The sequence below is a fragment of the Rhagoletis pomonella genome, unplaced genomic scaffold (assembly GCF_013731165.1).
Source record: "Rhagoletis pomonella isolate Grant_MI unplaced genomic scaffold, Rhpom_1.0 Rhpom_scaffold_00014, whole genome shotgun sequence".
Lineage (NCBI taxonomy): Eukaryota > Metazoa > Arthropoda > Insecta > Diptera > Tephritidae > Rhagoletis > Rhagoletis pomonella.
The window spans coordinates 15,402,466-15,416,206 of record NW_023458568.1 but is presented as its reverse complement, the minus strand read 5'-3'; the positions used below and the strand labels follow the sequence as shown (position 1 = coordinate 15,416,206).

Here is a 13,741-nt window from a genome sequence, read left to right as displayed (position 1 = left end):
AGATGAAGATGAAGATGAAGATGAAGATGAAGATGAAGATGAAGATGAAGACGAAGATGAACATCAACATCAACATCAACATCAACATCAACATCAACATCAACATGAACATGAACAAGAACATTAACATGAACATGAGCTTGAACATGAACATGAACATAAACTTGAACATGAACATGAACATGAACATGAAGGTGAAGATAAACATAAACCTAAACATTAAAGGCGATAGAGACAAAGATAGAGAGGAAGAAAGTGATAAAAAGGAAATACAACTGAAGAATGTGCGATATTCTATTGTGGTGTGATATGCTACATATGTTATGTTATTTAATCTTATGTTATGGTATGTTATGTTATGCCAAGTACAAAGCTAAACTCCCCTCCACTTAACCCATTCCAACTAATGTTATTTCAGCTCAACTCAACTCACGTAAACTATCCTTAATTTTAGCGGTTAAATTTCAACCGCTGGGCGAATACTAGTAAATTTAAATCTACTTAATTGATTTTGTTTTGTTTCCGAAATATTTCATTTAACAGACATTCGACGTTTGACGAAGGATATGCTGTTTGAAGATGCTTTTACTTCTGCACTGCGTTGGCTTGGTTCTGCTTGATTGAAATAGGGCTGGGTGCTCACCCTTCTATAGATTGGCGCATACATATTTACCAAGAAAATTTCTGAAATTCAGATACCTTTTGCAAACAAATATATTTATAGAAACTTTTTTAAAGACAAATTTGGTGTTACACTTTCAATTGGCTTCAAAATTTTTACATGGGCTACATACATGAAATAAGCTATCACTTATTAATGGAAAGTTTTTTCGGATTTTTTCTTCAGAGATATGATATGTCCAAATTTTCATTTTTTCGTGATTCTGACCAATCATATACTTCTGCAATGCATTATATCGTGGGTTCCACTCACCTTACACCCAGAAAAAAGTCAGCTAAATATATTTCTCTCAACACAGGATTAGGTAACTATGACCATATAATGTAACTGTAACCAAACAAATCATGTGTTGAGAGTTGACTTAGTTGACGTAACTGAACTCTTTTTTCAGTGTAAAGATCTCATCTTAACGTCCTTTTAAATATAAAATTAAGTGTTTTTAAAACATGGTTTCTACCTAGGATTATGACGGTATGGTCTTAAATCTCTAATTTACTGGTCTTCGCTTGTGTTGTGTTGTGTTGCGTTCAACTAAACTCAACTGGGCTCAGCTCAGCCCACCTCAATGCCCCTTAATTAAAAAGGTTGAATTTCAACCGCTGGGCGAACACTAGTATTAAAGAAATAATTGTATTCATTTAAACCAGTGATTCCCAAAGTGGTGCAGGTGGAGCCCGAGGGGTCCACGGGAGATTCGCCGGGGGTCTACGGTGGCGTAAAAAAATATAGGGGTCCACGAGTTGTAAGTGGGGGTCCACGAAAATTTATCGATAGTTAAGAACCAAAATGGTTGCTAATATCCTCTTTATTTAACTTGAATTTTTTTGAGTGATGTGTAGTGCTTTTGATGCACTGCTGTACCTACCGTCACTTTCTGTCTTCATACGTGGGGAAGCCTTAAAGGCCACCTTCAGACTAAAAAGAAACGAATATTCTTACAACAATGAGTGGGGCGAGGCGAAAATTGCTGGCGTCAAAGATTTGAGCACTTGTGTCTTTTAAATGCTATAGAATAGTACACCACCATTGCCCTTGCTGAAGAGATTATATAATGTTGAGTTCCCTGAGACTGAATGCTGGTTTAATTCCATCACTGAGACCAGACTCCCACATTTTCGAATCTCTACTGATGGCTCCAAAACGGACTCTGGGTCATGATGTGAGGTCTTTTTCGAAGTTAATGGGGATAAGCTTCATTTTTCTCTTGGGGAATATGCCCCGGTCTTCCAGGCTGAGGTATTTGCAATCCGCAAAGCCATGGACAACGTGGTGGAAAATAGGTAGAGAGGAAGGAGTTTACATATCTGAAGTGACAGACAGGTTGCACTTAAGGCATTGGCCAGCCCTCTATCTAAGTACTTCCAAACTAGTTCGGCAATGCAAGTCTTATGTTGATATTTTATGTTGGTAAATATAATGAGTTATTTTTACTCCGGGTACCAGGTCACTCAGTATACCTGGTAATGAGACATCTAACCATTTGGCCAGAACTGGCTCAAACCAGGCATTCGCATCACTTTAAAACTCGGAGCGGTAAAAATAAAAACGATGCCATCATCACAAATAAACTATTTTACGAATACACCACATGCAAATTCATGAGTGAGCCGAACATGTGAGGAGGTTATGGTAAAGAAAATGTAATAAATAATAATAAATAAATAACGTAAGCTCTCGGAGTTCTCATAAAAAATATAACTCCTCAGAGCGAGAGAGTACTTTGATCGCTTTAAGAGCTCTGTTTTTTAAAACTTGAATATGTGTATAATCACATTGTTTTAATAAATAGAACACAAGAAAATATTTTGTTTTTAATTTTGCCACTCCGAATTTAATTTTGGAACTCACGCGCGATGCAAATTTACTTCGCTAGAAGTAATCTTCACATTTTTTGATGAGCCTTGGGAATATGTTAGAAATGTAGCAGCTGGGGGTCCACCGAAACCAGTTAGGTTTTGAAAGGGGTCTACGTGGAAAATAAGTTTGGAACCTCTGATTTAAACCATCTTCGGTCATAACAATCGTTACTTAAAAATTCAATTGTCGTTAACTTTTTTACTTTGCCAACTGTACGCAGTTATCTAGCAAATATTTCAACCTTCAAAATGCATACGATATGAGTAAAGTGACAATGTTCAGTCAGCCATCTAAACTTAAAACCTTCATTTCTTCAAAGAAATCTGAAAAATTACCAAAATCAACTTTTGGTGACTTTGAAAAAGTGAAAATATAGTTTCTTCAAATTCTTACGATTGTAAAATAATGACCCATATGTGTGCACACACGTACTTAAGTCGAAGTTTTTGGGGCCCTTCAATGATATGGGCATGGCGAAAGTATTAGAAATTTACTTTTACACATAAATAAATAAGATCATACATTTGTTTGAATAGCATAACAAATGTTCCCTATAGAAGAAATTACGATATGTATTATCAGTGATGATAAAATTGTTACAATTGTCCTTTTGTGGTACATTTTGAAACCAGAAAGTACCACATAGACCTTTTTGGTACGATTTGGAAATGCAACACTGTGAATATTTTGATTAGTTTTATATTTACGTTGGTTAAAAACTTCTACTGATTTATACAAATTCTTTCTTCCTTCTCTACATCATACAAACTTCGGCTAAATTTGTTTTACATTGCAAGGTTAACAATTCCGATTTCTTATAGAAATCGTTTTTGCCTTTTTTACCTCACACCTTTTCTACCGGAGCACGAGAACTTAAAAAATTTTAAATATATTCGAGTTTCGGAAACAAATTAAATTAATTAAAAACGAACTGAACGACCCGATCTTTGCAAGCATTTTCAAAATATCTCAAGGTATATTGTCTATATACATGATATGAATCTGTTCATAAGCCGTATGAATTTTCCTATAAAAGAAGCACCAACTCTATGAAGAAATGAATGAAAGCGATATATATTTAACAATTTTGACTTATATACTTGGCAAGCATTTTTTGTAAACAACAAATAAAAAAATTTTATTTTGTGCTCGCTTCGAAACTAGAAGCTTATTTTTTTGTTAAATATGCTTTAAAAAGGAGCTACTGCCAATAAAGCCTGGTGGATTGCTATTTTTTCATATTTGTAATGCTTCCATTTAAACATCTTTGTGGAAAAACAGTTTTTTGTTCAGAATTGCTTGTTTACGAAACGTTTGGCATAAGTTGAAATTATAGCGATGTCGTTTTCTTCCGTTTCTTAATGGATTTTATACTTGAAACGGCACCAAAATATGTATGCAATACTTTTACATATCGTCGTTTAAAGTACAAAACCGCGCATCCAGAAAATGCAAAACCTCGTATGTGATTTTGCCTAAATTTTATAGTAGAGAGTAAAACTTGTCCTAATTAAAAACGGTTCTCTCTTTTAAACTTAATTATCTCTTCTCCTTATGTCTAAGTATCGATATTTTATTATAAATGGCTAAGGGCTTGATGCCATCAGCTTCCGGTGACCAAATATCTTGTTTGGCACAAATTTCAGTTTCGAGGTTTTGCAGAACCACGATATGCGCTTTTGTACTTTATAAGACGATATACATATTGGCGCTTACACACTATGGGCCAATTTCATAGTGCGTAGTTAACTCAGAAACGGCAGTTAACTAGAGATTTTCAGTACAAAAATCTATAGTTAACTGGCGATTCTGAGTTAACTACGCACTGTGAAATTGGCCCTATGTTAGGTTGGTGTTTGGCCTAGCTTCTCCTCCCATATGAGGCGTGCGTGATTTTGTCACACAAAGTAAATGACAGTTTTACGCCGACTCCGAACGCCAATTGTATTTTTATGAGAAGCTGTTTCCATGACAAAATACGCTCGGAGGTAATAGTAAACCAACAGAGGTGCGACCGCGAACATCGGAGTGTATATATGTAATATCAAAAAGAATGAGAGGTACTATAAGAAAATGTACCCAAAATTCAGAAGCAAATGAAAATTGCTCATTCAAGCTAAACAAAAGGAAGAGTTAGAAAAAGTAGCAATGAGGTTTGAAGGAAACATAAGACCATAAAATGTTCGTTTGTTTCGTTAATTTTCTGACACTCCATTCTTTGCATTAGTTTGCAAATATGCACTTATTGTTCTGCAATGGCAATTTCGAATTGAAAATACATTACGATCATATTGTACCGAAGTAAGTGTGGTATCCCTGCATTTTGTAAAAGCCAGAAAGAAGCATCAACTGTATGAAAAAATTAAAGGGAGAAGTATACATGCCTTCCAGGATTCAGTAATAGAAAGGTTTTGTAATAAAACAGTCTTCTCGCTCGCACACATAAAATCGGCTCCTTTACAGTTTTTAGTTATATTAGTAGTAAAACCAAAAATTCTTCATACTAAATATTCGTTGGCATCACATTCGTTTGCGTAATTTTCTGGAACAAGTCTAGAATAGCGAACGTTTAGCTATAAAATAACCAAAAGCGGCGATTGATAGAACTTTTTTCACTGATTTCAACGATACCAAATTCATTTGGCGCAGGTTAAAAATAAAGGAGATATAAGGGGTTTATTTGCTTTGTTTATTTATATTTTTTATTATCACTTAATTCTTACAACCCAAAAGAAGATCTTGATGAAATATGTATATCGAATTAAAGATAATAGCTTGTACTTTCTAAATAATATAAATTTCTTTGCCATTATTCATGCAGTTTTTTCCAAAGAAAAAACTCATGAAAAAATAACATTTGTTCGCTTTTTAGTTGTTTTGGTTTAAATATATAAAAAACAATTTTAATTATGTATATCAGCTGAAAGATAAATTGATTATTTTTAAGGTGACGTTATTAGTTTTTTAATCGGTTATGTGGTTCATAAGATATTAATATTAAAAAAAAAATCAAAAATATTAACTTTAACCTTCTAAAACGTCTTTATATTTTACTTGCGCTTAATAATTCTGGCATGGTTGAAATGAGCGTAAAAAGTTCTATTGATCTGCATTTTTTGTTTTTGCATAGCTGAACGGTGGGTATTCTAGATTTGTTTCAGGAAATGACGAATAACTTAAATTAAAAATCTATATTTATACGTATTGTTTAGTATTTCCATTAAAACACCAAATGTATTGCAAATTCGCATAGAATTAATAATACACCTTTTACTTACTTTGCGTACTTTTTGTAATACCATTCCACTACCGTTTTCGCAAACGGCGATCACATTCTTCCCCTTTCTCCTACTTCCAAAATACAAATCTAGATAAAGGAGTGTCAAATTTTAGCTGTCACATATTACACAACCTTGTTTCATTGTATCATGACTTATATGTATATTTGGCAAGTTTTTTGTAAACAACAAAAAATACACATTTTCATTTCTTTGCCAGTTTGGCCAATATAGGCTTATTTTTACTTAAATGTGATATAAAGCTCATTAAAATGTTGTGTAATGTCTTGTTTAGAGTTGTCAAACTAAACGATAGCACTATCGATAGTATCGATAGTTTCAAGTTTTTTAGACTATCAATACTCATTGATAGTTTTTTCTTATACTATCAAAATATCGATAGTTTAGTAGGACTATCGATCATCTCTCCCAATTTTTTTGAAATTATACATACATATGTTAAGCGTAAATCCTGTTTTTTTTGTATAAATTGTGTTTCTTTTTGAAATTTCTAAAAAAAGAAGTATTTTGGCTAAGCAGTTACTTAATTTTGAATGATTATAACTTTTATAGGATAATACTTATTTCACTATGCTCCTGTAAAAACAAAGTAACCTAACTGATAGTGCTATCGATAGTTTTGTTTTTTTCGAGACTATCGTGAATATTGATAGTTTTTCTGAAAACTATCAAAACTATCGATAGTTTGACACCTCTAGTCTTGTTATCATAGTGCTTTGTATTTTTATTGTCCACCATACGTGAGTTGCTTCTATTGAAAAAGATCTAGTACGAAGAATTTTTTTGTTTTGAAATTGTTTGTTTATTGTTTTTAATTTTTAAAATTCCTACTTTTGACATGTACGTGTATGGCGGAGTAGCCGCTTTCCTTCTTTTTGGTGGGTTTTATATTAAAAAAGGCGTCATTATGGGAAAAAACCTCCTTGGCATCTCCACATCTGTTAAACTTTTTATGGGAAGATGTACGAAAATTCAACTTGCTATAATTTATCATCACAACAGTATGTTTACAGTATCTCCCCATAATTTTTCATATGCAAAAAATGTATTATATGCATCCCACTCGATATCATTGAATTCCTCACTAGAACATGTAGTCCCACTATTTTATCAACAGTTCATACCCTGCAGAAAAGAATAATCAAATGATAAAAAATAGCCCACTTGCAGTTAGCTTTTTTGTGGGATTTCTATAAAATATATAACTTATAGTTAGCTACAAAAAGGTAACTTCAAACTAGTTGACAAGTAATGCAGGAGTAATGAAGGAGATTGTTTTCTGTTTAAATATCCTGCACTTCGCAAATACTTTTTCGAATTGAGGACAAATAAAAGGAAGATCGAAATTTCATATTATCATTTTGAAGTTATGTCTGACGGAGTTCGAATATGGGACTACCTACTGCAGAATATGTAAACAAATATGAAATGTAATAAAATAAATAAAGTAAATAAAAAATAAAAAGTAAATAAAAATCTTTGTTTTTCCTATTGATATTTTATGCCCAAAAGTAGTTAGTCACAAGTTACTACTAAGGGGGGGGGGGGGAAATAACACAAACGGCAATAATGCAAAATTTGCTTTATTTTACTTTTAAATGGGAAATAATACCCAAATCTGAGTTTTGCTTTATTTCCAACAAAGGTTGGAAATAAAACAAATTTTGCCTTATTTCCCATTGCTTATTTATACTATTTTTAAAGAAAAAAAACAGTTTACTGAAAGAAGGAAAAATAACCAAGGCACATTGAACAGGTAGTATCAGTATAGCAGCTGATTAGATTTTTTTCAAATTATTTGTTCTCGAAAATTTTTAATTTCTTCTAACAAAAATTCTAAATTGGTAAAATCTATTTGCATGTGAAACCTTTTTCCATACAAACCCAGCGGTTGAATATCAGCTTTTGGAACCCTCGCCCAACTCAGCAGCTCAACCGCTGATTACCGGGCCTGGCACAGGATGGATTCGAAAAGCAAACCAATTTACTAAGAAAGAAAGTTGCAACAATTTTCATTTTTTCAATTTAAATTTTTTAACTTTTTTGTATTTTACATGGCACGCTTTGATATAGAGAAAAAAATCAGAACCGTTTTTGACAGTTTCGATACCAGAAGCAACAACAAAGTACAGGCAAATGTTGTTTTTGGTCAAATGCTCTAAACCTGTGTGATAGGCCTTAAATTAAACAAAACATGTGATATAATTCATATATAAAAAGTAGTATTCACAAAATATTTTTACTTATGAAAAGTCTAACAAAATATAGGGAAAGCATCGTCTTTAATAACTGCTCGTCATATTGGACATAGCTCTTTTGTATGAATTTTATCTGCATGTTTTTTAGTATGTTAAAAACATTGCTGGAAAACCTTAAAATGTATGCATGGAACGATGTCGCAATAAACAGATGAAGCAATAAAACGGCTTTCTCACTTTATTTTTTGATGCATGCAATAACACCATACACAATAATTCCTATGAAGTGAACTAGTGTTATTTTATTATTATTCTTTTTTCTAAACGGTTATAATGCCACCAGTGCGTAGTTGTGAAAGGAGGGGTGGAGCGGGGAACGCGAGCGCGACGTCCCCTGTGCAGTATAGGAGTTTGCGATACGATATTGCTTATTTGCCTTCCATGAAAGCTTTTCTCAAAGTTTATCAATTTAAATGCTGCTGCAATCAGTCGCGACGCTGAATTTCATAAGGAAGGACGTGTGGGAATAATTTTTTGATAATTTTAACTTCGTGTTAATGTCTGCCAAATTAGGTTTAAGTTTTCTCTACATGTATACATATGTATATTATAATATATATATGTTAAATTTGTTTGATAAGTTACCTAACTGCAGAATTTCCTTTTGCATTGCTTTCAGAAGATGACCACAAAGTTGGCACTTTGGATACATTGCTCAGCAGTGCGTATTGTCGTTCGCAACGTTTTCTCTCCAAGCAATTGGCTCAGCTTCGCCCTGAACTCTCCATGTCAATGTTCTCCGGTAAGTTAACCGCAGAATTTACATTTCAAACGCATTCATTACCATTGCTTATTCATTCTGCAAATTTTAAACTTTCCTTTTTCAAACCAACATCGATTACAATTGCTTCACTATTTGCAACTTTTTCGCTCTTCTCGGCACAGAAATTACACATCGCTTCCAGACGGCGAGGGAGGAGGTGCGTGCGCTGTTAATACAATGTCTATTGCCATGGCTGCACAACATGGAACTAATTGCCACAAGTGTTCCTCCAGCAACACCGTTATCCTACATTATGGTAAGTGAAAAGTATTTTGGTCGCCCTTGCCTGAAGTGCAGTTGTACGTAAATGTTTATTAACCACTTCATTTGAAACTAATTCCCAATAGTGGGGTTGTAGCGCAAAATGTAGCAAATCTGACTGAGACGTAGCCAAATTTGTTTAAAGCTTGCAATTATAGTCAGACACTGCCATTTGGTTTACTTTGTTTATTTCGTCAAAAATTCAGTGCCTTTTTTACTATACAGCGCTTGTCAAAAAAATTAAAATTTTACAATATATTGACAAGTTTTGGCTATTTAAATTTTAGTGTTTAATTTCAATTGAAATATACGTAACTCTATAACAAAAACTATTTAATTGAAGGTAGAGCTGCAAAACTATCGAATGTACTATCGATAGTTTTATTTTTGGAAAAACATCGATTGTTTTTGGGCGATAGTCGATAGTTTCAATAGTGCCGGTGCATTGAAATTTTGTGATCTTTACTTAAATAAGTGACGCTAAAATTGAACTAAGGAAAATATTTAAGGAAAAAATTTCACGCTTAAGATGGAATATTTACCTATGTGCAATTATTATATTTACATATATACATATGTACATATGTATACATTATACACATTTTGTTCGGAGTTGAAGTTTCCCTACATATGCAACGCGATAGTATACGATACTATCGATAGTATTTTTCAAACTTTCGAAACTATCGAATGGTGTCACTATCGATAGTTTTTCAGCCCCAATTCAAGAATTGAAATTTTATACAAATATTAACAAAATCAAAAAAATTTCAATAAAATTCTGGTATGCAGTTTTGTAGCCCACTAAATTTTATTACCATACAGTGAAAGTCTGAAGTTGCTCAAAAACTATATTGATTTTTTAATAGCTTTTTTCTGATTGTGTCACGCATTTTTCTCATACAAAGTATGTATCAGGGACGTGAACCGGTTTTGAACCGAACCGGTTTTGAACTGGAAAACCGTTTTTTTCTATTAACTAACTGAACCATTAACCGAACCGAAATGTTTGATCCGAACCGAAAACTGAACCACTTTTCATATATGAAGGTTTAAAGGTTCGTTTCAACCAATTTTCAATAGATAAATTTACTTTGTTGAAGAACCAATCCAAAAGTGCAAAAACGGTTCGAACCGCTGAACCGAACCTACCAAATTTTTCATCCGTTTCACGTCTCTGGTATATATGCTTGATTTTTTTTAAATTAATAATTTTGACACTTGCTTAATATAGGGATAAGCTTTTTGATAGAGTTGAGCCGTTGAAATATTTAGGGACACGAATTTCGATACGAAACGACGCCATATGGATACTTTTGGCATTCTATACCGATATTTTTTACTCGATAGTTTTAACACGATATTTTTAGGAATCGAGTACCAGAACCCTAGTATCGTATCGAATGTCGTAAACCCAAATTAAAAAGATAATGTGAATAACAATTCTGCCCGATATAAATTGGGCTGTAAAGAACAGAATTGTACTATCGTTTGAATTGCATGTAGCGGGATTTGAACCTGCGGTCTCGATGTTTTAAGTCAACATCTCACGTGTAAAAATAGTAATAGATTGACGTTTACACAATATCTTAGTGTTTGGCCGAGCTTCTCCTCCGATATGTCGCGTGCACCTTGATGTTGTGCCACAAAAGGGGGTCCCTACTATTTTACGTCGACTCTAAACGGCGATAGTATTTTCGAAGAGAAACTTCTTAGGCGGCGGTATCGCAAAAATGGAGAGTGAAATTTTTAAAACTGAAAATGGTACATGAGTAAGAAGAAAGATGTTGTATAGAGAAGGGGAAAAAAGAAAGAAAGCGACGTACGACGGCTATACAAAGCGATAGCACAAACATCTTCAACGCGCATGCATACGAGTACCTACATACATACTTATTTATGTACGTACCCTGCAGCAAATCACACTGGTTCCGAACTTGCGCTGAGCTAGCTTGACAAGGGACGGTACTGGTTCTTCATTTATCCCAACTCAATGCTTACAACTGTCCGTTTTAACGTGGCGATGTCCTATGAAGTGACAATTGTCGCCCTCTGCAGAACTTTTGAACTTGTTCTGAGCCGACTCTGGCTTGGATGGTTCTGAGACAGTTCATATCGTCGCTCCCAGCGAAGAGTAGATTGGCGCTTACACATATGTTAGTGTTTGGCCGAGCTTCTCCTCCGATTTGTGGCGTGCGCCTTGATGTTGTCACACAAAGCGGAGGGACCTACAGTTTTACGCCGACTCCGAACGGCGATTGTATTTTTATGAGAAGCTGTTTTTCATGGCAGAAATACACTCGGGGGTTTGCCATTGCCTGCCGAGGGACGACCGCTGTTATGAAAAACCTTTTTTCTATATTTTTGCGATGTTGCTTTGACCAGGGTTTGAACCCAGGCATTGTGGAGTGGAAGCGCGCACTGCTTACCACTACACCACAGCGGCCCAGCGAAGAGTAGCACATCACAAATTACCATGGAAGACTAGCGCGTTCCACTATTCACGTCGAAGACTAGCACGTTTCATTATTCGCGTCGAAAAGTAGCACATTTCAGATTTTCGCGTGGAAGACTAGCACATTTCACTATTCGCGTGGAAGAGTAGCACATTTCACTATTTGCGTGGAAGACTAGCACATTTCAGATTTTTGCGTGGAAGAGTAGCACATTTCAGATTCTCGCGTAGAAGAGTAGCGAATTCATATAAAGTGGTACTAGCAGCCGTACAAAAACAAAACATACATGTATGTTATAATTATTTCTCCCCGCTCCCCGTATGGAGCTTTTCGGTATTTTATTACAAATAGAATAAACGTTTATTTTTCTCCTACTTGTTTTGACGCATCTTCCTCAGGGAATCTATTTATAAATACGAGAAACATATATGTGCATTAGGGTGGTCCAAAAATGCATGTGAAAAAATAAAGTCGGAATTTGTATGCTCTCACCCCCTAGGATTATTCTATACCCAAAAAAAAAATATACCCCTACTTTTTTATTTTGAAAATATTTATAGGTCGCTCAAAGCGCCCAAAGTTTTCCATGTATTTTATATGGGGAAAAAAACTTTTGGTAGAAATGGTATGGAATTCAAAACAACTAATATTTTTCTATCGGAAAACTTTTTTCATCTGCAGGATTCCCAATAATAATACCCAATTGTTTATTTAACCATTTTTTCATCGCAACTATGATTTGTAGGTCCGCCAAAAACCCACAAAAACCCCGAAAAATGCAATGGGGGGACAAATAAAAAATCGTTAGTATTAAAAAATGGTTAAATAAATAATTGGGTATTATTATTGTAAGTTTCCTGAAGAGAACCAGAGTTTTCCGATCGAAAAATATTATTTTTCAAGAATTCTATACCATTTCTACGAAAAGTTGTTTTTTTTTCGCATACAAAAATACATGGCAAACTTTGAGCGCTTTAAGCGACCTCTAAATATTTTTTGATTTTAAAATAAAAAAATAGGAAGACACTTTTTTCTATATAGAACAATCCTAGGGGGTGAGAGCATTACAATTCCGACTTTACTATTTTTGGACCACCCTAATGTATATGCACCTCATTTCAAAGTGATATTGTTTTCCACTTATGTTTATTTATTTTTTTTTTAGAATTTTCTTTAAAATAAAGTTCATTCTCTGAAGAAATCCATGTAAACCCAAATTTAAAAATTTGTAGAAAACTAAAAAAATCTAAAAATGTTCATCCAAATGTCAAAATTATTTTCTCAGAATTTTTTGAGTATATAGATTTAAAGCCTTTTCAATTTTACCAATATTGTGCAAGTTTCAAGTGGCTAAAAATTTCCGTTGTTGCTGTTTTCTCCCATATAAAAATAAATGGTGTTTATTCGTTATATGGTAGCAAATGCGACGAAAGGAATCAAAGGTTTTACGGCTCTTGAAACTTGCACATTATCACACTAAAGTTGAATTGGCTATAAAGCTTCATACTCAAAAATTGTAACATTTCTGAGTAAATAAATTTGAAATTTGAATGAAAATTATTGATGTTTTTTTTAGATTTCTACAAAATTTTAAGCGTGGGTTTACATAGTTTTTTTTTAAATGAACTTTATTTTAATTGAAATTGAACATACTGAAAACAAAATTTCAATGGTTAACCATAAAACAATATGAATTGCATAAAGCTTGAAGGGGAAAAATGCCTTAAAAAAAAGACAAGTGGATGATCTCCAGCAAATGATCACTAAACGCTATATGCCGTCTAAATTTCATGAATTTTATAATAGAATTAAAGAAATATAAATTAACCACTTGAATTTCCAATATAAATTATGCGTTTATGATTTAGTTTAAACCCTAAATGTGCTACTCTTCCACGCAAATAGTGAAATGTGCTACTATTCCACGCGAAAATCTGAAATGTGCTACTCTTCCACGCAAATAGTGAAATGTGCTACTTTCCCACGCAAAAATCTGAAATGTGCTAGTCATCCACGCAAAAATCTGAAATGTGTTACTCTTCCACGCAAAAATCTGAAATGTGCTGGTCTTCCACGCAAATAATGAAATGTGCTACTATTCCACGCAAAAATCTGAAATGTGCTACTTTTCGACGCGAATAATTAAATGTGCTAGTCTTCCACGC

At 33.8% G+C, this 13,741-nt stretch overlaps 1 protein-coding gene across 2 annotated transcripts in view; it reads left to right on the top strand.

The window, feature by feature from the left end:
* Nucleotides 1–8,531: 8,531 nt before the first annotated feature.
* LOC118749273 (protein furry-like) overlaps nucleotides 8,532–13,741 on the top strand; it is a 107,094-nt gene continuing 101,884 nt past the window's right edge. The window contains exons 1-3 of one of the 2 annotated variants that reach the window (XM_036484073.1): nucleotides 8,532–8,609; nucleotides 8,716–8,838; nucleotides 8,982–9,115. In XM_036484073.1, the coding sequence (XP_036339966.1) occupies nucleotides 8,594–8,609; nucleotides 8,716–8,838; nucleotides 8,982–9,115 (273 nt within the window). In that variant the 5' untranslated portion in view covers nucleotides 8,532–8,593. The remainder of the gene's footprint in view (nucleotides 8,610–8,715; nucleotides 8,839–8,981; nucleotides 9,116–13,741) is intronic. The other variant, XM_036484074.1, reaches the window with a different exon arrangement.